The sequence below is a fragment of the Asparagus officinalis genome, chromosome 2 (genome assembly GCF_001876935.1).
Source record: "Asparagus officinalis chromosome 2, Aspof.V1, whole genome shotgun sequence".
NCBI classification, from domain to species: Eukaryota; Viridiplantae; Streptophyta; class Magnoliopsida; order Asparagales; family Asparagaceae; genus Asparagus; species Asparagus officinalis.
Window position 1 is genome coordinate 19212916 of NC_033795.1, and position 27185 is coordinate 19240100.

Genomic DNA, 27185 nt, shown 5'->3' on the forward strand with positions numbered 1-27185 from the left:
GAAGGCTATTATTGCCTCACCACCGCTATACCGGACGGAGGTCGGAGGAGATGGATGGCGCCGGAAGCTGGGACGCCCTCGAGTGGACCAAAATCGAGGTCTCCCCAAATTCTCATCCATTCAATCTCCAAACCCTAACCCTAACTCTTTCTTCCTTTATTATCCAATTTAATTAATTTCCTTTCCCCCCTCCTCTTGCTGCTAATTTGTGTGGTCTATTTGCGCAGCGCGTTTCTAGGTCAGCCTCTCATGGCATGGCTGAGTTCCTGTTGGAGGCCGAGCAAGTTATAGCCCAAGTAATTGCATTTCAACTCAAACTCTTTCCCCCCTTTTCTTACTCGAGATTTTAGTTTTTACAGTTCCAGTTCTTGCCTTGAGATTACAATGATTACTCGGTCCTTTAAGCATATCAAGAATGTGCAAGAATTAAAAAAAAAAAATCCAGAAGAGGTCAAAGGCCTCTCAACCTGCTTCATTCAATTAGGATATGGAAAAAAGCCAAGAAATTGTGAACGGTTACTTAATTCACAGCCAAAAGTCATCATTCTTGCGCTGAAAAAAATTTCTACCCAAAATTAGAACTCCACATTTTCCTGAAAATTCTGGTATTTTGCTCTCTCCGAATAGATCAAGAAATGGCAGCAGCCAAAACTTACCAATTTCTTCACCGCTTCTTAATTCTAGTCTTCTTCAAGCCGTAACATGCATGCTCTTCAAAATTGCTTTCCAAACCTGTTTAACTGGAGAACATTTTAAGGTTATGGTCAACTGATTCAGAATGAGATATTACTAGCAGTCTAGCAAGATCGAGTTGCTTTGTCATAATCAAGATGAACGTACACTTTAAAACTTTGTTACTTTTAGATCCGTGATAACCCTGAAGGCTAAATCATTCATAAGTAGACCAATCTCTGTATCTCTTATGCACACAAATATAAATCTTTTCCCCCACAATACGAGTGTATCTACATTGATATAGATGACATTCATGTTTTTATGCTTGTCGACTTCCTGGGTAATGTGCCAATATGCTTAGAGAAGAGGAGGAAGGCATCTGGAGAATATAAAAATGAACGTCATGTTAGCTTTCAGATGGATGAAGGAGGAAATTAGAATCGATCAATTAGTATTTTACCCTAGTTTCGAGATAGGTATCAGTGTGTCACTTAATAATCATTAAAATCCTGTTTTATATTTTAAATTACAGAAAACTTAATTATTTGAGAACTTCTTTGTTGAAAGAAACAATATTCAAGCGCATATACGCATACAATGTAAATATTCCCCCTCCTTACTTTGTTGAAATGTTATGTGAATTTTCTTCGGTGAAGTGAAATGAATTGATGATTCTAGCTTGACTGACTCCTTTCCCTTGCGAAAAAAAGATAAATTGAAAAATCGCTTTAAGGTTGCAGCCATGAAATTTTTTATGATAAATTCACTTATCCATTAGAGAGCTCAGATTAGTTTAGCAAATGAACAAACCTGTTCTCATTCTATTTGAACCATCATTAATTGATTCGAACTTCAATCCATGCTTGTGCTAGAAAATTCTTGTGCACTCTAGATTATACCTCGAATGATTACTATGGTTTGAGCTAGAGACATATAGTTGTTAGCCGGCGTTTAATGCACGCCATTATATTCAACCAAACTGAATTTAGTTGTTCATCTTATTTTTTGATGGGACTTGTGCTCTCTGTTACATATGAACAAACTGCGAATAGTGATTGAATTGCGAGTTGTAGTACGAGTAGCTTCGTCTTAATAAATACATACCTTGTTCTGATTTTTATATCAAGAGTCAGAATGAGAAGAAAGTGGGAATTAGGCGTTAAGGCATGGTAATGAAGGAGGGAGTTGAATTTGTAAGAGGTCCCTTACTGGTGTTGAGATTTCAGAGGACATACAAGTTGCTAGCATAGACCCTTTAGAAAGAAAAAGAAAAGACTCTTAGAAAAGCATCTATACAAACAACAATTGTGAGCTGCTCCATGCATTACGTTGCTATTCTTTTTCTTGTTGAAATTTTGTGATGAGCTTGCTTACCATGGTGACAGTTATATCCTGGGTATTGGAAACCCATTGGATTCTTTAATATCAATGTACAAAAAATACAAATTGTCAACTTAACTGACTAACAATAACAACAAGCAGTGGAATCAATAGCAGAAAAAGTGGAAACTGAAGTGACATGTCATTAATCACAAATACAGTCAGATTCATCCCAAATACAGTCAGATAAAATCATGCTTGTGATATAGGATTTGTTAAAGATAATAAAAAAAAAGTTATGGAACTGTGTTTCTTGGTGGAGTTTTGTAAACAAATGATCTGCATTTTGAACATGTAATATAGATTTCGAGGAATTATGCCCTTCATTAAGGGAGATGATCCATAGCTCAACAGAAGATTAGTGGAAATTTCACAAATAAGAATGTCTTCACAAATCCCTTTTGTTCGTGGTTGAGTATGGATGTATAGGGTATACTATGGAATTTGTATGTGAGTGCAAAGGGAGGAGGCTTAATCAGATTGCCTGGCAACATGTTCCACTTGAAAGAACTTATTATTGCCATTTTGATAACTATACATGCATAGTTTGTGTGCAACTTGCATATGATTTTGTTAATAATAAAATTTAAACTCTAAACAATAAATCCATAGTGTAAGTACTGGAAATCTAATTTAAGGGTAAATTTCATAAAGCTCAGCTGAGCTATGGCTTTATTTGCATAATACCCCTTAAATCTTAAAAGTCAGGGAAAAAATCATAAATTTTAGGGAGTGTCGCAAAATATCTCTGAAATTTTGAAAAGTTCCATCTGAACTTTGGTGCAATTTTCGGTGCAGGATTTGTTGGGAAAGAGAGGATAGAGGGAAACAGGAAAAAAGAATGAGGGAAGTTTGCTTTTTAACAGTTTGACTAAGAGTGAGTGGTTATTTTCTAAAAACGTAGTTCAGTTCATGAAACGTTTTGGAAGTTCTGGGGGTTTTGTGAAACTCCCTAAACTTTTTTCTCTAATTTTTAAAGTTGTAGGGGGTGTTGTGCAATTCAACCCAACGTTTTTTTTGTTTGGGTTTCAAATCTCAATGCCTGTCTCGGTTTCATATTTCTTTATTGATAGATTTTGGAATTTTCAATTTGGGTATTATCAAATCAGAATTCTTGGTATATGGAAAAAGTACAGATTTTAAACACAATTTTTATTTATTGATTATGGTTTAACTTTTACAATATAACACCATCAAATTAGCTTTTAATACTCTAGAAGTACAGATTTTAAACACATTATTTATTTATTGATTATGGTTTAACTTTTACAATATAACACCATCAAATTAGCTTTTAATACTCTAGACTTTCATCACTATTTTAAAAACGGGTCTGGATGCCCACATAGGCGACCAACTAGGTGGAGGCTGTGCATAGAGCATTCCCTTTTGGCTTTAGTTATCTTGATTTAAGCGACATGCAGACCTACACGAGCTATGCTACTTAACTAGGCAAGACTAAGTTAAAAATGGGTAGGCATTCCATCCACCTCAGATATTCTCTAGTGTGAGTTCTTTCTTCCTCTTATCTATTCTTCTTTTCATTTGTTGTCCCTACGACTGAATCAACCAATCATTATTAGCAACATCAGCTTGTATGTGTCATTATTAGCCAAACGACATTGATCGTTTACAATGAGTTCAAATTGGCATCGCCTAAAATCTGATACAATTGAGATGTTAAATATCGGTAATAGCCAATACATCAAAACTTGACTAAGAAAAAGCTAAACACTAGTTTTGATTATATCAAACAACTCATTGTATAAGTTAGTCATTAGTTATTTTATTAATTTCTTAAATCGCCATTTTCAAGGAGCTGAACATGCCAAAATTAATGATCATGCCAAATCCTTTGGAAAAGTAATAGTTATTATCTTTCATGTTTAACAACAAGTGGCGACAATGCGTATGCATTATGTTAAGTATTCGGGATATGACCTGATATATCGCTTGATATATCTTTTTACAGTGCTTGCCGCAACCGATATGGCCTCGAAATATCATTTGCCATTTTTGGCAAATTTTGGGCGATACATCCTGATCTATTAGCTAATATGTTGGCCGATGTATCCTTTTATATGGCTTGTCGCAGAACAATGTACACCGCTTGCCAATTTTTGGGTAAGATATCATGATTTTCATTTATATTAAATGACATTTTAGCCTAAAAAACCAGGCAAAGTGTCGCAACGTCGTTTTGTACTTTTGTTTGTTTTGCAAGGTTGACTAGTGATCCTAAACATATATTATGTACATTTTGTATGCTTAGATTTTATTACATATGCTGATATTACATTTTAGTGCATTATACTATATAGCAAACATCAATTATGGCATTCCAATATTTTCCACATATCTCTGATATTTCTCCGATATCCGCAATCCGATATGAATTTTGGCATCAGATATTTCCCCAATATCTGATATTTAAAACCTTGGCCTATAGCTCAAAACAAAGTTGGGACCATTGAAATTGACTACGACAATCCTTAATTTCCATCATTCTGCATTGTTTTATCGGTAGTTTTGAACCCCCTTTTTCTGTTGAATATCCTTATTAAGTGCATAATATTGATGCCAAAATTTACGAGTAACGTATTTCTCCGCTGTGCAATCTTTTCTTTCCCTCTTTCTTTCTTTCTTTCTTTTTTTTGTTATTTTACTAATTCTCATGAGTGGTAAACCGTATATTTTCACCATCTTTGATTAAATTAATGGATCTTTTGGTAAATATTGCTAGGGCCATGGTGTTGTTCTAGTAAATACGGATGAAGCGGGTACATTATCAGTAACAAACTTTCGCCTTCTTTTTGTGGTAAGGAATGCCAGTTTCTCTAACTTTCTCATTCTACTATGAGCAATACTTTGTTGCATAGAGCAAGTTATTAACAACTACCTTTCACATCTCCTACATAAATAATTGCTGGATGATTTTTAGATTTGAAGTAAATGCTGTTACTCATGGACTGTGCTAATTACTAGTTCTTGTGGTCATTGAAAGTTGTAGCACATAAATTATACTTTAACTATGCACATTGTTACTTGATGTGTGTTTTAAGAATTCACTTCAACTCCTTCCCTACAGTTTTTAAGGCTTATCTGCCACAATCAGATTTGTCTATGGACTTTTTTTCTGTTCTCTTTTTTTGACAAAAGGAAATGTATGTGAAGTCCTCTGATTAACTATATTTGTCATTTGTTATGCATTTCTTTTGAACTTTGTAATTTGGAGTTACTTGTGCGTGTGCAAGCCAAATTTGTTTCTTGTTGTCAGATTCAGGATATGACTTTTGTCAATGAATCTGCTATTGTTGTCAGAAAATCACTCAGTTATATGATTGCTCATTTTGCTTGAACGCTTTGCTTCTAATTTTTTCACAACTTTAAGGAAAAGGTAACTTATAAATGGTAAGCTTTGTTGATTATTGAAAAAAACCCATTACATAACTCGTTATATTGCGTTATGCAACCTAACTGGCCTTCAATGTTACATTAACCTTGTGAAATAACTCAGACATATTATAACTCTACGTTATTATCGTTATTTCAGTATAATTTACATTATTTCAATGTAACCTATGCTATTTCAATATAAGTTCTGGAGACTTAAGAGTATGTCCTTTCTTAAAGCTTGAAGTAGTTAGGTATTTACCTTTGAACTACTTGTTATGCTTTCATGTCTTGTGTTGGTGATGTTATTATGTGATTGTGAAATTATGAATATGACTATTAAAACGAATGTAATTATGAATGGCCTAAAATTTATAATCATATATTTGAGTATTTGAGTGTGATACTTCCTAATAAATCTATATAGGTTGTATTAAACTAAATAATTTTTATTAAAATATCTCTGTAAATTATGTGCTAAATAATAAACAAAATAACCTATATTATGCATTATGTTTTTTTGCGTTTTTTTTCCTTTACAGTAAGTAGAGTGTTATGTTATGCGTTATCATTATTTTCAAACATTGTTGGTGTCTATACTTAATCATTTATGACGTCTAACTTGGTGTTCTCGTTTATAAATGGTAAGCTGTATGGTCCCTTTCTGGAGAACTCCTTCCTTGACATGGCACATCTGTCTAATCAAATATCCTTGCAGTAGTTATGAATTCCTTTTTATCTTTACTTTTATCTCTTTCTCCAACATTTCTGTATGTAATTCCATTTCTCTCCCATTTTCAGATCCTTCTCGTTTTATTCCTTTGAAGTTTTTGCCTTTATCTAATTTTAGATCTCTAACTGTCAAAAATCAGTTTTTCTACTTCTTATTTCTAAAAGAAATTTTAAGGGCTTCAAATTGCACCCAATTTCTAACCCCCAGTGGCCAATCTCCTCCTTCTGTTGCTTGTAAGACATTTATAACTATGCTAATACATATCTATATAGATGCCTATTTCTTGTTCTGTTGTTAATATACCTACAAATTTCTTTTACAGAGCGAAGCATCTCGGGATATAATTGAACTTGGCACAATACCGTTGGCAACAATTGAGAAATTCACTAAACAGGTTAGTTAGTGTCCCTGAACAAATCATAGCACTTTCCAAGACTTGCTAAGATTTTTGAAACGGAAATTTATGTGTCACTCATCATTTTAATTCAAATAGATTAAGTTTGATAACTTTGCTTAAATTGCTGCCGAGCCAAAGCATATAACTTTTGGATTTGTCCAATATATACTCTTTCTTGGCTTTATCCAAATCACATGAAAGACTTTCCCGATAGTACTTGAAAGATCCTAAATCAGCTTGAAGACTAATAGATCAGTTGTGGAGAAGACCAAACACCCCCAACCAGTCCTTCGCATGTTAGAGTTCAATTTCTGTTAAGAAGTAAATTAAATTTATGCCCTTTCTTTATTGTAAGGTTTGTGCTAAAAACTTGCACTATGTTCTGTGTTAACTATTAAGTAAAATGTTGTCTTTGTTGTCTGATTATTTTACACAAACGATAAGTCATCTATTCCTCTATAATAATGGGAGGATCCAAGATTCAATATTCATGTTGTAGTAAATGCTATAGTAAATTACTATAGCATTATTAGTGTAGCAAAGATAGGAGGATCCAATGTTCGCTATTCATGCTACGATAAATTACTGTGGCATTGTAGCACAAGCGGGACCTGTAACGTTCAAAAACATTACTATAACATTATTACTATTGCTCAGGTGAGGTACTGTAGCATTTTAAAAAAGTTACTGTAGCACATAAAAAACTATATTTAGACCGAGTTACTCTAGCAGAAATAAAAAATGGAGGCCGTGCTTTGCATGGGGTGCACACTAGTGTAAAATGATAAGGAAATGCCTAATCTTTTTAGTGACAATTGGTGAATCCAAGTAGTTTGGTTAGCTCCATCCGCTGATCCACACATTACACTTTTTTCTCTCGAATAATCTTGTTTTCCAAATAGCCTATGAGAATTGATTACTTTACCATACACTATCTTATCATGTGTGAGGCATATGCAACATGTTTTTTTTCCTTGTGGGGTTTAAATGACTTTCATTTGCCATTGTCATTTCAGTAGTTTCTTGCTACCTTGGCGTGCATGGCATCAGTTTTTTTTCCTTCCTTTTTTTAAAAATCTTGATTTGTATCCTTGGTTTTTTTTCATATCAGTAAATCCCATTGAGACCAATTGGATTGTAGATATCCATTTTTCTCCTTGACATTTGACCATTAGTTGTTGTTGGAAAGCTAATAATGTGGGATTCACAAAGAAGACTCTGCTGAAACTTGCTCACATTTATGCAGGGAGAATAATAACAGGGAAAAAAAAGCGGGGTGACTTGTGTTGCTATGTTATGTTAAGTATATGATATTTAGTGTAATCATTCATAATATAAATACAGTTCGCTTTGTTGATTCCTCTCATATTCTACTGCTTGAAATTTAGGTGGTAAAGCTCTCTTCAGGTCAGCGCCAGTCAGAGAAGACACCATCAAGACGACTGCTTCAAGTTATTGGTATACCCTTAGGATATTTGTACAATGCCCTTTTGGCTCTGACTATTATTGTTATTAGATGACATTCTGATGCATATCTAGAGTCCTTCAGGATGCTTGCTACAAATGATATTTTTCTGATGGATTGAAGTTTCAATTAAGTATCTACATCTGTTTCTGCTGTTGGTTTCCTTTGTTCTGTAACTGGGTTTATATCTTTTTCTTTCTAATGGAGAAGACCTGGTTCTATATTTTACATACCAATGCAATTGATCTAAACACCATACTACTTTGTCCACACCACTTCATTAGCAGAAATTAAATGGTTGCAGAGAGGAATTTGTTTGTCATTCTAATATTCACGCCACTTTTAAGTAGCATCATTTTCCCTGCTATTTACAAAATGAAAAGTGGGACAAAGCAGCATTCTATAAGACCGTTGTTAGTAATCAGATGCTGCATTGCAGCGTAAAATCTTAACCTCATACAATCTTATAGATAAAACATCAGAAATATTCTGTTAGGAGTTTTGAATCTTGTAATTATCTTTTCTTGGTGGATGAATACCTGAAGGAAAATCATGCTTACTAGTTTGCTGCATTATAGTTTAGTTAGGTTGAGATCAAAGTTGTTTGCTGGAGGCAACTTGGTTTGAAGGCAAATTTGGCTCCTCTAGTGACTTTTTTATGTCAATTTTATGGAGATGATAGTTGTTAGATTATTTAATATAAGTGGGAGAGGCTTAGTGCAATTCTTTGATTTCTTCATTATGAACTGGAAAGTCAAATGCTCAACAAGTCATGACATTAGCACTGAGTTTGCGTCAAAGAAATAGCCTATCGGCAATGTGAGCGTAAGATTACATATGCATGATTGATGATCTTCACCAGGCCCCACAGTGGTGGGACTTCATGCGCTCGGCTGCCCTTTGTTGTCAGATTACATAATTAATGTTCTGAGGTGTAAACTAGAAGAAAATGCCAGCTGTAAATTTTATACATTTTATCTAAAATCACATGATATGTAGATGATTTCTATAAACAGTAGGGAGGATTCCTACGGGATCAACTGATTGCTGTGGATAAAAAAAAGGAACTTTGACCAGTATCTTTAACTTTATGATGCCAAGTTCTTTTTTATTTTTCTAGCCATAAGAAAGGAATCAGTTTCACCCTTTTATGTCCAGATATCAAGGTTTGCCACGAGACTTGCTGTAGTTATCAATATGATTTTGTTTTTTTCTTTTCTTTCCTTTTTCCCTTTGTTTTGTCTTTTTCTCAATGTTCTCTTTTTTGTCTATTTTACTTCAGTCTCTAATATGATGCGAGACAATATGCTAGTATGTAATTGCTTTATGTTATACCTAAGAATAAGGAGATTTGATATTTTGAGTGGTTTTATGATGCTCTGATCACTGAGCTTTGGGTGCATGTGACACATGGGAGTGGTCACTAGGAATCTAAAATTTTTATGCTGATTCCTGTGTTATGTCAAAACTTACTTCAAAATCCGGCGAAATATTGTATTCCCATTAACGTGACATTCCCTTGTTTTGTGGTGTTGTGATTCCCTCATGCTAGCGGTGCTATGTTCCCACCTGTCAGAAGTCCATAGAAAATCTTATCTTTCAGAATACTCCTTATCCTTTCTTCTTTTGCCCTTAAAACTCATTTCCATGTTGCCGTCCCCTTTGACTATCAATTTCTTCAGCTGCCATTATTATTGGTTATCGATTTTTTTTTTGTTGTTTCAGCAATCATCATCATCAACCACTATACCACCATGATCGCCACCATTGTCACTAGTACCCACATCGGCATCGTTCCCCAACAACATGCATTGTCACTAACACCAACCATGATGGCTGCAACCACCCTTGGTGCCACCACCACCGCTACCCTTGGACACCATTGGCTGTCATCATTATAATAATCATCACCTCCTATTCGTGCCACTGGTGTCAACATTGCCACAACCATATTGCTAACTACTACAACTGCAATTGCAATTACCAATATGCTAAACAAGTAAACATCACCATTGCGTGCCCCCATCATTACTAATGGCTGCAATGGTTGCTAGCAGCTTCTGAGGTGTAAACTAGAAGAAAATGCCAGCTGTAAATTTTATACATTTTATCTAAAATCACATGATATGTAGATGATTTCTATAAACAGTAGGGAGGATTCCTACGGGATCAACTGATTGCTGTGGATAAAAAAAAGGAACTTTGACCAGTATCTTTAACTTTATGATGCCAAGTTCTTTTTTATTTTTCTAGCCATAAGAAAGGAATCAGTTTCACCCTTTTATGTCCAGATATCAAGGTTTGCCACGAGACTTGCTGTAGTTATCAATATGATTTTGTTTTTTTCTTTTCTTTCCTTTTTCCCTTTGTTTTGTCTTTTTCTCAATGTTCTCTTTTTTGTCTATTTTACTTCAGTCTCTAATATGATGCGAGACAATATGCTAGTATGTAATTGCTTTATGTTATACCTAAGAATAAGGAGATTTGATATTTTGAGTGGTTTTATGATGCTCTGATCACTGAGCTTTGGGTGCATGTGACACATGGGAGTGGTCACTAGGAATCTAAAATTTTTATGCTGATTCCTGTGTTATGTCAAAACTTACTTCAAAATCCGGCGAAATATTGTATTCCCATTAACGTGACATTCCCTTGTTTTGTGGTGTTGTGATTCCCTCATGCTAGCGGTGCTATGTTCCCACCTGTCAGAAGTCCATAGAAAATCTTATCTTTCAGAATACTCCTTATCCTTTCTTCTTTTGCCCTTAAAACTCATTTCCATGTTGCCGTCCCCTTTGACTATCAATTTCTTCAGCTGCCATTATTATTGGTTATCGATTTTTTTTTTGTTGTTTCAGCAATCATCATCATCAACCACTATACCACCATGATCGCCACCATTGTCACTAGTACCCACATCGGCATCGTTCCCCAACAACATGCATTGTCACTAACACCAACCATGATGGCTGCAACCACCCTTGGTGCCCCACCACCGCTACCCTTGGACACCATTGGCTGTCATCATTATAATAATCATCACCTCCTATTCGTGCCACTGGTGTCAACATTGCCACAACCATATTGCTAACTACTACAACTGCAATTGCAATTACCAATATGCTAAACAAGTAAACATCACCATGCTGCCCCCATCATTACTAATGGCTGCAATGGTTGCTAGCAGCTTGCTGCTTCCACCACTGCATTGCTGCCACCAGCGATGCAGACCGTCTCCACCACGGCTACTCATATTCTGGTGCTAACTGGCTGTTTCCCCCACTGCTATGCACCATCACAACCTGTGCTGGCAACTTACTGGCAACATTGCACAATCATCATTGCTCAATAGAGGGTTAATTTGGAAAATATATTCTCAATAGTGCCACATTCCAGCAAATCCTTTTAATATACGTAACTCATGGAACATTCTTAGCATACACATGATGAGACATTATTCCCAGAAATTTAATGTGTAAGTATCAAGTTCCTAGGAGATACAAATATAACAAGTACAACCTTAGCAGTTTTTTGTCTTTGTGTGAATTTTCAATATTTAATGCATTAAGGATGAGCTACTCTTCCGTAATTAAGCAGAGATGAAAGTGACTCTTATTTATACAGAAGTAATTAGGTCAATCATGAATGAGGGAGCAGAAAAGTGTCACAACTAGGACCATTTATTTTAATTTGACTGTGCTGATCCTTTGTCAAGGGATGCTTCGTATATGAGCCGAGATAGCACTTCAAGATAATTCAAGTGGTGTATCCATTTAGTCCTGTCCTATTTTAGGTATATCCAAAATTGTCATGCAGGGACGTGTAAGGAGAATATGTAATGTTGCTTATATGGTGGTCTTCTGTTGTCTAATTCTAGATTCAGTGTTTCAACGTCATGTTGAAGTAATTAATACAGGTAGCCAATAGGACATGATCCTGCGAATGCAATATTGTCCCTGGACTGATGTGTTTCTCAAATTTTTGTATTTTCAAAAAGACCATGAAATACAGTTATGTTAGGAGGGCTCTCCCTTCTCAATTTTTGAGACAATAGATAGTCTATAAAACAGCATTTGCAGATTAAGCTTCTCATCTTCAAGGAAATAACCAATGCAAGTTTTTTCCTTGGAGCTCATTTCACATGATATGAACTGGTAAGATATTAAGAATAACTATCAATGCTTTTTTGTTTCTCTTACTACTTTTCAGTATCTCAGTTTGAGGCTTCTCTCTTCAGTTATCATAAGTTAGTGTGATTTCTTCCTTGTTGCCCGTATAATTTTAAAATAAAGAAGTTTTCAACTACAAACTTATAATTATTCTGGGGGCATTATCAATGTTGATATATTATTTGTAGAAAGCTTATCAGTCTTTTTTTCCCACAGGTAAAGACATGCGAATTATCATGTTTGGATTTCGACCTAGAACTAAGCAGGTTATTCTTGACAATCTTATTGTTGAAACTTGTTTTTCTTTTTCTTTTTATGCCTGTTATTTGTTAAAAAGATTCATAATACTTGTAATTCGCATGGTGTTCAAGTATGTAAGAAGATAAACCAGCTTTCGTGGTAGCAAGATTGAGGAGGAGGATGTTTATAGAAACTAATTGGAATGTGGTAAAGCAGAAAATGCAGAAGGATTATTACGTGCCTGTAGATTGCCTTGAAGTCGAAGGGTGACTAAACAACTAGAATATGTGATGATTAACAAACAATATGTCTAAAAGATGAGTAGCTGAAGTCAGGAAGTTTAAATGGATGTATCACAGTCAGATACAAAATGGGAAAACAAACGAATGCATTCACCGTAAAGTAGAGATGACCTCAGCATAGTAAAACTTGAGAATGGAGTTTAAGATGTTTTAATCATGTGATTTGTAGAAACAAAAACGTGTCATACTCCCACATAGATGTTGGTTGTTGAGTGTTTCGTCTTCTTGAAGAATCTAGTCACAATGTCACTATCCAATACACTTAAAATCATAAGGATTTTTTTTTCTTTTGAAAAAGATCTCATATAAGGGAGTTGGATTTGTAAATCAGGTAGCAGGACTTAGTCGAGGTACATTACCAGTCCTTTCAGATTGTTGCTAATAAAGCAAATTTTCACTGGAAAATCTGTCATGAGATCTGAATGGTAAGGTTGCAGTTAATGTCTAATGACTTGTTTAAGCTCATGCATTTATGGAGCAATCTTCAAGATGGGATGACATGCTTCGTGTAGGAACTGTAACCACATTTCAAATGCAAATACCTAACACATCATATATTCAAATGGGTCTTTTTAGCAGAACTGTTTCACAGCCAATGACCATGCTGCACAACTGTGATCCATTGTCCATTGACTCCATTTCTCCTTAGCAAATAAGAGAAAAGAGGAGAAGCTCTCCCTTAAGAAACTTATGCCCATCAATAAATTCCATGTAAAGAGACATTAGCATTTGCTTCTCTTAGTCTCTGGGTCAATAAAGTTGCTTTCTGTAGCATCTTTTACTGACAGCAAGGCTTCCAACATTTTGGAGATGAAATAGATATGAATATTGTTTGGCAATAATAAGCAAAGTTCTCTAATGACCAGTTCTTTGGTTACTTTCAAAGAGTAAGCTTGTTTTTGCTAGGCTCAGATACTTGTTCTTGTGTTATAATATCTTATAGTCTACGCTGTCTAGTGTCTACACTTTTTACAGTACATCTTGTGTGGCAACGGGTGACTAGTAAGTCAAGTAACTATATTTTCATTATTTTATTCACTCTCTTATTTGACAAGGAAAATCCATATGGCCATTATAATTGCAATAAACTATACATCAAATGGCGCATTAGGATTGACTGAAAATATATAGTTTGTTATAGTTTCTATCTTGCAACCAATGGCTGTTCTTAGCCCCAAAAAGACAGAACCCTCACCCTGGCTCCGGTTTTGATAAAAAGTATCTCTGCATCTTTCATTCATTGGGACCTTTTTCTGAATGTGATTGTTGTACATGCAGAATTTTTTTCCTCCAAGTAATTATATTGGTATTGATTGTAACCACAATACTTTCAGAGACGTTCCATATATGAAGCTTTGTCAAGATATACAAGGCCAGCGCAGTTGTGGGATCTTTATACATTTTCATGTGGTCCCTGCAACTTAATTAACAGCAATCCAAAGTCACGTTTGCTGGATGAGTACCATCGTCTTCTTGGGAAAAGGTTTTTTCATGCTTCAAGTGACAATACTCAGGATGAGTACTCTATGTCAAATGATTTTTGGAGGATTACTTCAGTAAATTCCGACTACACTTTATGTGCAACTTATCCTTCCTCTTTGATCATACCGAAAAATATTAGGTAAGTTTCTCAGTATTCATGCTTATTTGTGCATTACTTTGTGTCTTCGAAACTGACTAGTTTACCTTACATGGGACTAATAAAAAATTCTCAAAATTGACTTTAAATATTAGAACTGTAATTCTGTTTTGAGTTTACCGGTGCACTGAGAATGTGATAGGATTCTTTCTTGAACTAGAGATGAAGATATATTGCAAGCATCTTCTTTCCGCGCAAGGTGCCGTTTGCCTGTTATTTCATGGTGCAACCCAGGTGTGTAATTAGGTTGTTGATGTTTGTTTCTCACAGAACCTATGAGGAATGTTCAAGGAAAGTTTAATGTTGGGATGAATTTCGGGAATATATGTAAGATAACTAAGTTTTAATCTGCATTGTAGTGACTGGTGCTGTTCTTGCTCGTTCATCTCAGCCATTAGTTGGTCTTATGATGGGTATGAGGAGGTATCTATTTTGGTTCTTCATCTCTCTACTTTTGTGAAACATAATAAAATTTGGTGAATCCAATGGATTGTGTGAATTGCGTTGCAGCAATGCTGATGAGAAGCTTGTTGCTGCACTTTGTACAGATATAGTTGATGGCAAAGTATCTCGAAAAAGGTAAATATGTTGTGTCCTATAGCTATCTGCCTATCTCTTATCATTGCATGTGGTTATTGATATGTATCATGCTGGGGCTTGATCAGTGACATCCTGACAGTTGAGAATAGGTTGTTGTTTAGCTAAAGAAGTTACTGTTAAATATTTTGTGACACTAGGATGCATATGTTATTATTATTATTTAAAGCATCTTGTTCGCATCAATTAGCTAGGAGCAAGTCAAGAAAGGGGTCTACAGTGATGTTAAAAAACATGCTTCATAAAACCGGGTATCTTTTCTGTTCTTTTGGTCGGTGGTCTGGGGGTTCCATTTGGAGGTCGAGTGGAGGGATCTTCACGCATTTTTCCCTTAAAAAAAGATATATCACTGGAATGTTACCTTCGCATTCACTGTGAATTTTAGTTCACAGCATAATTTAACTGATACTTGGATCAATCCAGCAACAAAAAGCTCTACATTGCTGATGCGAGGCCTAGAAAGAATGCTTTAGCAAATGGTGCAATGGGTGGTGGTTCAGAGTCTTCATCTCATTATTCCCAATCTGAGGTCTGTCTTTTCTTTAGGCTGTAGAATATACATTTTATTTGCACTATTTGCTAACAGAAATTGATATCTGTCCTTTTGTTGCACTTTTAACTTTCTGCTTAGGTTGTCTTCTTTGGGATTGACAACATTCATGCCATGAGAGAGAGTCTATCTCGACTTAGAGACTATGTGGATACTCATGGAACAACTTCATCTGATGGAATGTCATCCTTTTTGGTGAGTGGACATCCTTCTAACTTCTAAGTATTTATGTTTTTCATTCATCAGAGATTCATCCTGCATTTATTTTCTATTATTGCTTTTCCATGATTTTTGTGCTATCCATAGACATCTTTCGTCCGCATTAATTTATGAATTTTCTAGAGATGGCTGGTACAACTCACGTGGGATGCTTAGGATTTCTTCTAACTGATATATATTTCCTTCTTTACCATATTATAGCAATATAATATATTATTCACTTCCAAATTCCAACGAAGTCACAAAATATCTAACCTTACCTGTCCTTATTTCGCTGACGAAATGTTTTGAAATGAGAAGTTCAGTTATGATAAATATTTTGTGTTTTACTATTTGTTTATAATTTGGTTTGTGAAACACATACTATTGTTGGAAAGAATACAAGTTTTCTCTTTTTGCAGTTTGTTGTATTCCCTGTATATCATTGTCATATCTTAATCAAGTGGCCTTATTTTTCATTCTTGTGTTTGGTTGTTGCAATGGTCCAACCTTTTATTTCATCACTGCTATTATTTTTTCCTCCAGAAGGCACAGAAATGCTCATATAATTTACTTAGTGTTTTAGGTAGAGTTCAGCATTACAAGTTTCTAAAATTTAAGCTTTCTTATTCGGTTAATTGTGCAGTATTATCTCAGGTTAATAGTATTTCTATCCTACTATGAATCCTCTCTCTCTTATTTTGGAGTACAACTCTTATTGCAAAGGGATGATGGAGATGTTCTCAATACGATGTGGAAAAGTTTCCATTGCCATCATCATTATCCAAACTCCATAACTAACCAGTTACAGTTTTGGGGAACTTTTGTGTGTGTGCGCACGCGAGCATGTTCGTGCACACTGAGTGTGTGCGTGCATGCGCTTGTGCGCGCGTGTTGGGGGAGCATTTTGTGACCATTGTCTCACTTTGTTTTGCCTTTTGTTATTGCATTTGTTGCCTATGGGTTTTGTGGATGCTTACTCTAATACTTGGCAAAGATTTAATTTGCTCATATTCTATCACTTTGCCCATTGATTGTGTGTGTGCTGGTGGAGCATTTTGTGTCCGTTATCTTACTTTATTATGCCTTTTGTTATTGCATTTGTTGCCTATGGACTATGTGGATGCTTACTCTGATACCTGTCAAAGATTTCATTTTTTCCATATTCTATCACTTTGACCATTGAATACGCGTTTTCTGTTACATTGCTTTAAGATTCTTTTTCAGTCTTTTCCCACAGATTGATAAATTGAGACGAGAGAATATCCATTTGCTAGTTTGTTGCTTCTGATCTATGTTGTTTGCACTAACATTTTATATTTTTGAACACTGACTCCACACCATAGATAATCTAGTTCTGACTCTTTATCTTTTTGACAGAGAAATGGTGGATGGACATGGGGTGGAGGCAACCTAAGTAGCATGTCAGCTTCTGTTTCAACTCTGGGTGAGAGTGGGTGGTTAAACCATGTGCAGAGTGTCCTTGCTGGTTCTGCTTGGATTGCTGCGCGTGTTGCCATGGAATCTGCTACTGTTCTTGTCCATTGCAGGTTTTTTTTGGGTACCCTTGTAGTCCTTGGTCTATTTTATGAATCAGTTACATGTTTGTCTGATCCCCATTATAGAATCTGTATCACTATCAAGTGAGAAATATCAGGCTTACGTTGTTCTTTCCCCATTGTAGAATAGCAACTTCAAGTATGAAACCATTAATGGCTGTAAGGACACTACTTTGCTCCTATACCACAGCCAGCAAGTGCTACAGTTAGCCAGAAATCCACGAATATTCGCCCTAACTGTTTGCAAATACTTTGTTCTTGAATAAGAGGAATTTATTGACCCCAGCCAGGATGAAAGCCAAACTAGTCATTCAATAAAAATTCCAAAGACTGATGGGTAAATTTTAACTGCAGGACATTCATTATTTCTTACACTGTACTACTGTAGACTTAGTCTAGATTTTGTCGTACCCTGGCTGGTTCTCTATCTTTTGGAGGTGAGAACTGGGAAGTGAAACAACAGATTGTATCAAGTGGGAAGTGCAGCAATGACTATTTCACTTGATATTGTGTATTTCCATTGATCCTGTATAATTAAAGGAAAACTAAAGGAGAAAAGTACTAATGTGAAGTTAACAATACAACTAACAAGAATGATGATTGGCATAAATAATTAGAAAATACTCGAGGGATATTTATTCAATTTATGAGCATATAGAGCAAGAGCTACTTACTGATCCTTTCTCTTCTCAAGGGGTTGCTGCAGTACCTTTTTGCAACTGGAATATCTATTAGCAAAAGGACACCACAACCATTAACCATTATCATAAACAGGGTTGCAGAACCAATTATATCTAAAAACATTAACTAAGGTAAGCATTGAAGAGGTTTTAGAAATCAAAACGTGCTTACATTTTCTAAGTATATGCATGAATGAGAGTTAATCATGTTTCTTTTCTTGGATATTTCCCTTGAATTTTCTCAACAACTAAGCTATTGTGAAAATGATCTTAGATGAGCTTAACTGTACATTATGTCAATACCAAAAATTCAATCTAAATTTTTGTTAGGTAGATTTTGGTTCTAAACAAGTTCATCAATGCTTTCACTTGTTAGGTCATCAGAACTTCACTTGTGTTTGACAGAAAATTAAATAAGTATCAATCTCAATTTTCTATTACTTTATTGCAATCAATCAAACAAAGAACATTTAAACAAAGATTTATTCTCAACTTTAAATTGCACTTTTACCTAATACATTACAAACAAAAAATACCTTTAAAATAGTCTACTGCTACAAATTACAATTAGGTTTCACAAATCCATAATTACACTTATCAAACCAACAGTAAATATAGAAATTTCAGAAAATATCTTGTTCAGTCAAAATCAGAGTCAGCCTTTGATTCAGAATGATTGTCATGGAGGTTCAGTTTGTTCCTACTTCCTTGGACCTATAAAGTGTTACACTTGATTAGCAACTAACAATAATTTTAAAGCAATACCCTACACATACATACTCTTCATGCTCCCCTTTTCAGACCTGATTGAATGTATAGGCGTGGTTTGTAGATATAGTTAGGATCCAACAGAACAGTTTGTGTATTTCATTTTTTTTTTTGAACTTGGTATTCTATTATGACTTATCAGTATACAACATAATATAGAGGCATAAACACATAAGTACATACTCTTCATAATCCCTTTTGGTTTGCTTTTATAGATTTTGTTTTTGTAAATATAGTTGTTGTCAAACTCAGTGGTCATTGTAGAACTATTTGAGGATGGCCTGTATATTATGTTTGGTGTTCTATCAAAATTATATATTTGTACAATCACCCATCTTTACACTTAATGTATGTACTAATGATATCTCGATTTTGTTTTATAGCGATGGATGGGATAGAACGACTCAGCTAGTCTCACTTGCTAGTTTACTACTCGACCCATTCTACAGGACATTTAAGGGATTTCAGGTAATATTACATGCTCTTCCTTTAGATTGTTCTCTTTCTATCCTTTCTTTCAATCTATATTGAAGTTGACAAATGCTAAAAAGTAGTACAAACTTTAAAGGTTTAGATATGACCTCATCTTTGCTCCTGTCAGTGAGCTTTATCATACTCCTGATTACACTCAACCTTTTGTTGCAAGGGACCAATCTTTATCTAAGTCGATGATGGATAGTATTCGGTGTCTAATTTGTCTTTGACTAAAAAGATCTTTTTGAGGCATTATGATGTAGATGGGTGAATTTTTATACCATATTATCTTAGTGAAATCATTAGAATATGACACCAAACCTTTCAATTGATGATGATATAATCAAAGAAATGTTTGAAGCTATTGTTGGAGCTTCTGATAAATTTGATAATATATCAAGCCATTTCAAAAGAGGGTCTTAATACTTGAAGCTGTTTTCAAGATACAATCATGCATTATTATGTAATATTGATTGTGATACCTTTACTATGTATATGTTTCTAAGTTTCTGAAAATATAGGATTTCTTTATGGTTATTGTCTTTCTTATTTAAGAAAGATGTTATGATGTTATCATGATGATTGTGATACCTTCATCCTTCTGCATTTAAAATTTGAGGTCAAGTTCTCCAACTTGGAAATTTCGAATGACTTATTGTGTTTATTATGAAAGTGGGAATTGATGGAGATCGTTTTTCCTATGAAATATTCTAGATGGTTAGAAAATTATTCAGGCAATTAATTTACTTCCTTTTGATTGTTGTTTTACAAAGAATTGCTTTAGAAGCAAGTGATAATTTTCTTTCGTTTTATGAGCTGTTTTAGAAAGGGTTGTTTTAAAAGCAAACTTTATGATGTTTCTTTATTTTTATATTTGCTTAGGAATAGAATAAGAAAACCCCATGTATATATAAGAGACTTTAAGCACTATATTGGATTAATTTAATTTGGAATGAATTAGCCAACTAGCTGTTGAGTTGAGTTTTCTCTTAAAACCCTTGATTCCTCCCTTCCTTCCTGTTTTCCCTTTTCCATTTTGTTAGCAGACTGTATGGTAAAATCATCTTCTTCCAACAATATCTAGTAATGACCCAGGCACTTTATGCTAACAGCTGAAGCGACTTGTTTTTCTGGTGTTTGATTCAGTTTGCTGGCATCTTTACAAATCATTTGTTGCGACTTGTTAATGTGTTTCTCATTAACCAAAAAACATATGCAACTTTTAACGTTTGTTTATCCTTCGTGTAGGCTCTAGTAGAAAAAGATTGGTTAGCCTTTGGTCATCCATTTGCAGACCGTATGGGTATCCCAACTGTATCTGGAAGTGGTAGCACACCTTCAGAATTATTGAGGCAAACTTCTACAAGAAGTCTTTCGACATCCTCAATTCGGACTTCAGGGTCAGGATTTTCATCTACAACTGGGAGTTCCTCACATGGGCAGACATCGAACAATTCTTCTCCCATATTTTTGCAGGTCTTTTAGTAATTAAATGTTTGGGCAAGTACTGGTTTCTAGATTTATATATGTCAGAGGATCGCTCTTTGGTTTGTGAGCTGCAGTTAATATCAAGGCTAACTTAGGCTTAATATATTCCTCATGTAGGCATTGGGCATGTGGAAATGCCTCTGGTTGAACGAACTTAATAGTATTACTAGATGGGGAAACTAAGTATATTTTAAACTTAATCACTATAGAATGTTGAATTTGTGTTTCTCATGAACTCTGTTTCTTCATAAATTTATTATTTACGTGGAATCATCCTAGAGAATGACACTCCTAATCCATTTGCTGTGAAGTCTTAGTTTGTCGTCAGTTACATAAGTTTAATCAACATATCTTTCTTCTGTTTCAAATGCTAGAATTTTAGTATTTGTAAGAAATGTTTCTTGTTCTAACCTAACACTATGCTAGGGATGTCACTGACAAGAATATAGATTGTGCTAAGATTTTTCCTTTCATGTCCTGGTTGGTTCTAATATATGCTTTAGTTATGTGTTCTCAGTAGTTTGAGCTGTGATTTCAATAACATTTTTATTTGGTCAATGTTAACATCCAAAAGAATTTTATGATGGGGCTTCACTGTGATTACTGGATTGCCCATGTAATTAACAGGTTACTGGTCAATGATACTGAAATACTATCAGTTGAGAAGTCAATTGTAGATCAGGGCTATTATTTCTTCTTCATTGCTTGCTATCCTTCAACAATTCCATCCTTCATCTGCTAAATGTATTTCATTGTAAATTCCTCAATTTACCATAAAATGGATTGAGAATAGAACAGTCATTCGTGTGATGAATATACAAGACTGTTATATGTACGGTCCAGACTTTTGACAATATATTTTTAAAGTGGCTTTCATTATTGGCTTTGCAGTGGGTGGACTGCATTTCTCAGTTACAAAGGATGTATCCATGTGCTTTTGAGTTCTCCTCGGTAAGTATCCTTGTTTATTCAATTGACCATACTCGTTTTATATTCATGGAAGTTAAGTAGTTACCCGATGGATCATTTGACATCTGGCTAAAATACATTAGTTTATGGGTGCAGGCTTTCCTAGTTACTTTTCTAGATTGCGTGCTCTCTTGCCGCTTTGGGAACTTTTTGTGCAACAGGTATTTTATTATACCTTTCCTTCCAATTCTTTCTTTAGTTTTACCTCCATTTTTGTTCTGTTAGACCTTTGAACTTGGAGACTAATGTTTAACAGGCAGCGTTGAACCAGTCATGTATTATGGGTCAAATATCTGGCACTTAAGAAATAACCTATCTGGAAAAAAAGGTTATTTGCAGTTTTGCAGATGCACTCATCTACAATGAAAGTGCAGTCCTTAATATCTCCTAGACTATTTTCTTGACACTTACACCTAACCCAGATTTCCCCATTATTCTGAGATGTCATATGAGAACCAAGGTTTTAAATGTCAGATGTTGGGTTCATGTCGGACGGCTAAAATTCATGTCGGATAGCGGAAATCAGAGATATGTCGGGGACATGAAAAACATATCGGATTGCCATATCGGATTACCATATCGGATGGTGTGTATATATGTAAAATAAATATCATAAATGAAATCTAAACATTACTTAATAAGTTCTATTGTTTAAACATATAAAAAAACAAATAGCTTATGATACTTAGGATTGATGTTGAAGGAAAGAAGTGAGAAAAGAGGAGTCCGATGTTGATGGTTAAGGAAAGAGAAGATCACCCGATATTGATATCGAAGGAATAGCTCGGAGAAGAAACCAATGAGATGTCGAAGGAGAGTAGAAGATGAGTGACAGAAATGACTTCGGTCTTTTTTTCTATTTTCCCCAACTGATCGGCTTTTTTCTTTGGAAGCTATACTAAGACAATCAAGCATTTAAATTCAAACCTGATTAGATAAACATAACCAAAAGTACAAAAAAAATCAGCCAATTTTTCAGACTGAAAATTAGCCGACATGTCCCCCGATATATCCGCCCGACATATCCGACATGAACCCTGAAAACACAATACGCATTGAAAAACTCCATATCGTATCGGTCAGCCCCTAAATCCGGCATGTCGCCCGACATTTAAAATACTAATGAGAACAATGTGACAGTAAATCACTCCATTTGCCCTCATTTTAGTGGGCACTTTACTTTTTGTAGTTGATCCGACGGGTGTCGGACACGGATTCTCAGCGTACACACCATGGACACAAGTGGTTCAAAGCAAAACCCGATTTTCATATCACTTATACCCTAAACTAGTTTCTATGGTAATATTGGGTTCAAAACCAATCGGTTTTTGAACCCAAAAATTGTAACCCATTGCTTAAGTATTTGAAAAATACCCATCATATTATCCCATGCGATCAAAAACTAAACTTTTTTCATTAAACCTTATTCTTAGTTTGATATAACTTGATTCTTAATTGTTATAGATAATACGAAGGAACATACACATGTTACAGGTATTTTAATACAATATTTGCCTTAGTGTGTGTGTGTGTAAAGTCATGTCCTCGTATCCTACCTTTTACAATTTTTTCGTGTCCCGTGTGCGCACCCATATCCATGCTACCTAGATTGTTACATGACTTGCACATGATATCTCAACCTAACAAGGAAATAACACCGTCTATGGTTCAAGGAGTGCAAGTGGTAATAAAATAGGTTATGGTGTATAATTGTTTACACCCCTATAATATATGGACAAATCTGCAATTGACCCTAAACAAAAGACTTCACCTAAAATAAAAAATTTCATGATGGATGTGACACTAAGATTGAATGGAAGGGGTAAGAATCAGCACAATCATATCTTCAGGTGAGGATATGTATGATTAATTGTGTTTTCAATGTGATATATTATAATATAATACATTATAATATGTGATATTGTGTTGTGAATTATTGAATTAAAATAATATATTAAATATATCGTTAGTATGTTACATCAATATTATATATTATATCATACTATTATATAATAGTATATTATATTGATTAATAGCATTAAACATAAATACAATTAATTATGGTAATTATAATATATCATATTATAATTTAGTATAAATTAAAATTAATATATTGTAATATAATATATTGAATGATATACTAAACCAATTGGATAAATTAATTTAGATTTAATTGGTAACTAAATATTATTTTTAATAAGGTGCCACATCATCAATTACCCCATATGAATTATCAAATTAAAGCTTCAACTTATCCCATTATCCTAACTTACCTCATTTTACCCCACTCAAATTGTTCCCAAGGGATGAAATTGTCTTATTTAGAATGTAATGTGTCCTGACTTTGGCCCAAACTTGTGCCCGACGGGTACCCCCCCCCCCCACCAAAAACAAGGGGTTGGTGGTAAAAGGGAACTTGTATGGAGGCGATGAAAAAGAGCGAGTGATTGTTAATTTAACTGAGGCGTGCACTGTAATACTTTCGATGGACTGATGATGATCTATTCATCATCTAAAAAAAACTGTTTCACCTATAGGATCTTCAGTAATGGGGTCATTTAATGACTTGGAGGAACTTCTTGAGGATAAGTTGTAAGGCATGTGACTCATGAGGAAGTTACAAGCTGAAACTTCTCCTGCAATATTCTATGAGAAATTGCTCTGTAGTGGATGGGGTGGATCCACAAGGTTGTCGCATCTATCATGTTTCTTTTAGTTTTATTTAGCTACAATAGCAAATGGAAGCGTCTTCTTGGGTTTGGAGCTATTGCAATTTATCCTAATTAATTTTTGTCGAAGTAGATGATCTATTTTTAATTTTGTTCCAAGAGTTTTTCTGAAACTGTACTTGTGTATATTATGAATTTATATCCCTGGAAATTATGTCTAAATATTTATTTCTTATATCGTGTATCCTTAAAATGATATGAGGGTAGTCTATTACAATGATGTCAGTTTTCTCTTTTCATGTGGATGTTACTTCATTTAGTAATATATGAAGGTGTTTCCTTCTTTTATTTGAATACTCGTGTCCTCTTCCAGTGAAGCATATATCCCTCTTTTTTATTTTGGAGACCTAAGGTCGCATGTACTTTACTATCACTGCTTTGAGTATCTTCTTATAGTTTTAATAGTGTTAAATGTTTGAATGAACTATCCTTGTGTTTATAATGAACCATGTTGAGGACATTAGTTTCTGCATCAGGGTTTTAATTTTATAGTTGTTGCATGGTACCCCAGTCAAAAATTGCACCAAGTTCATCTTTGGTAGCTAGTACTGGCATTCTTCTTCTTCCTCTCTCTTTTTTTTAAATAACTTGGTATATCTTATGGGTCTTTATTTGCTTATAGTATTGTAGTCAGAAAACATGTTTTTCTATATTCTTGTAGATTCTTGCCTATAATTAGTCCATGTGCAATTCATGTTTTGTATACATGCAGATGAGTTGTACTACAATTGTATTATACATGCATATTACTTATGCTTGAAATTGCATTTACCAATGTTAACCACATCCCTCTATTAAATACCTTGGATAATTTTTTGGTTATGTTTTAGTGAAAAGGAGAGGGAGCAGGCTGGTGTGTGGGACAATTGCAGTTGCATGTGGGTGTCTTTGACCAACTTACGAGCAGCTGAGGGGGACTCACATCCTCATCACAACCCCTTCTATGATCCAATGAAACATGATCGTCCGCTGTTGCCTGCAGCTGCTGCATTAGCTCCAACTATATGGCCCCAATTTCATTTGCGATGGGCATGCCCTTCAGAAGCACAGGGTGGGGAGCTGGAAGCGCAGTGGCATATTTTGAGCAAAAAATATGCTGATATGTCAAAGGTAATCACATATCATTTTGTTGTTTAAACAAGAAAGTTTATGCTTGATATATAAAAAACATTGTGTTGTTGGCTGTTAAATTATGTTTGCCACAAAAGTTGCACTAAGTCTAGGGTAAATTGCGGATAGACTCCCTTTACAATCGCCCAATTGCAGATAGAGCTCCTGCAGTTGTATTGTTGCAGATAGATCCCTGAGGATACTTTTTAATCTTTTATCCTCGGACAAAGAGAACTACTTTTTGGCACATAGACCTCCGGATGGTAAGAGTAAAAAAAGATTCACTCAGGGGGTCTGTCGACAATTGGGGAATATTACAGGGGGTCTGTCCGCATCAATAGAACAACAAAAGGGGCCTACCCGCAATTAGTCAGTTAACCCTTAAATCCACAGTCAACCCATAAATGTACGTCGTCAGTGCTTGCTTGATCATTCTGTATTGTTTTTGGGATGGATTTCAGGCAAAGGAGAGAGCAGTTTTGAAGGCAAAAGATTTGAAAGTTCGTACAGACTTATTGGCTGCAGAACTGGAGAAGGAAAAACAGGCCTGCAGCTCATCTTTAACCATGGCTAGAAGGGCCTGCAGAGAGAATTTAGCCATAAAAAGGGCAATACAGTCACTCGGATGCAAAGTACAGTTCTCAACAGATGGTGGTCTAGAGTCAGGAGGAACCAGAGAGAACTTGCCATCTTCTCTCAGAAGAGACTTACATGCTGCATCTGGACAGAGCAATGAAGGAATGGATCTCTCTGTTTCTATAGTAGCCGTGGATGATAACACGGATGATAATATGGTTCATGTTAACACACTTAGCAGGGTGTGCGATACTTTCTGCCCATTTAGAACGGGGGAAGGCTGCAAGTGGCCTGATGGTGGATGCCCACAGCTTGGCAGCCAGTTTGTTGGATTGAAGGCAAACTTTGATGCATTTGATCGGCTTTCTATATATGATCAGTATTTTGGATCAGAATAGAGCTGCCATAGAACTTCCATTGGTTTCTCCATCCAGTTTCCTCGAAGTAGAGCTGACTATTTTGGAGGAAGTAGTCTGTATTTCTCCAGTGAGATTAGTTTCACAGGAAGCAGGACGATGATATGGTGAGTAAAGAACACGACTTTTGCTGTTTATAGATGCATAAGAATGTATCCATCGAAGAGCTGTTAAAGTGAAGCGGATGCAAGGATCTAAATTTGTATGCAGTCGAGGAGTTTGAATACTATTTTTTTCTTCAACTTCCCCCCTTGTCGAGTGTACGGCACTCATCATTTTTTATCTGTACATATTTACCAAATGAAAAAAATGTACAAATTGAAACGTGGTGCTCGGATGTCGAAATAGTTCTATAAGCAGTTGAAAATTTGTTGATTAGGTGATGTTTCCTGCCTGGTAATTCTTTTGTGTATATATATTTTTGGTGATAGATATTTTGGAATTCCATGAAGGATCTTTCATTGTTTTTGACCGATTTTATGCCACATTTGCCTTTTTTGTTTACGACACTCTGTTATATGTTCGTACGTGTGCCTGTGCATATATAAGTGTCTTTAGGAGAAATTTTACAAAACTTTATAAACCATTTGAAAGTATGAAATCTCATCAGTACAACAGTAGGAGACCAAAAGCCAAATCACGGTCGGGGCAAACAAGGCACCTGCTAGCCAAGAGAAT

The 27185-nt window shown here is 35.1% G+C and overlaps 1 protein-coding gene across 3 annotated transcripts; it reads left to right on the plus strand.

Moving 5' to 3' along the window:
* On the plus strand, positions 1-26890 carry LOC109830447 (phosphatidylinositol-3-phosphatase myotubularin-1-like). Of its 3 annotated transcripts, XM_020397698.1 has the most exons (19): positions 1-98; positions 228-296; positions 4799-4873; positions 6504-6575; positions 7967-8036; positions 12429-12478; positions 14089-14375; positions 14554-14627; positions 14753-14816; positions 14904-14972; positions 15414-15519; positions 15622-15735; positions 17119-17288; positions 19129-19213; positions 20468-20695; positions 21599-21658; positions 21773-21837; positions 25236-25515; positions 25977-26890. In XM_020397698.1, exons 1-19 carry the CDS (start codon positions 51-53, stop codon positions 26487-26489), a joined length of 2499 nt encoding a protein of 832 aa, XP_020253287.1. In that variant the 5' UTR covers positions 1-50; the 3' UTR covers positions 26490-26890. The 3 variants fall into 3 exon arrangements, with proteins under 3 accessions (XP_020253287.1, XP_020253288.1, XP_020253289.1); XM_020397699.1 differs by lacking the exons at positions 1-98; positions 228-296 and adding an exon at positions 4030-4179; XM_020397700.1 differs by lacking the exons at positions 1-98; positions 228-296; positions 4799-4873 and adding an exon at positions 7825-7876.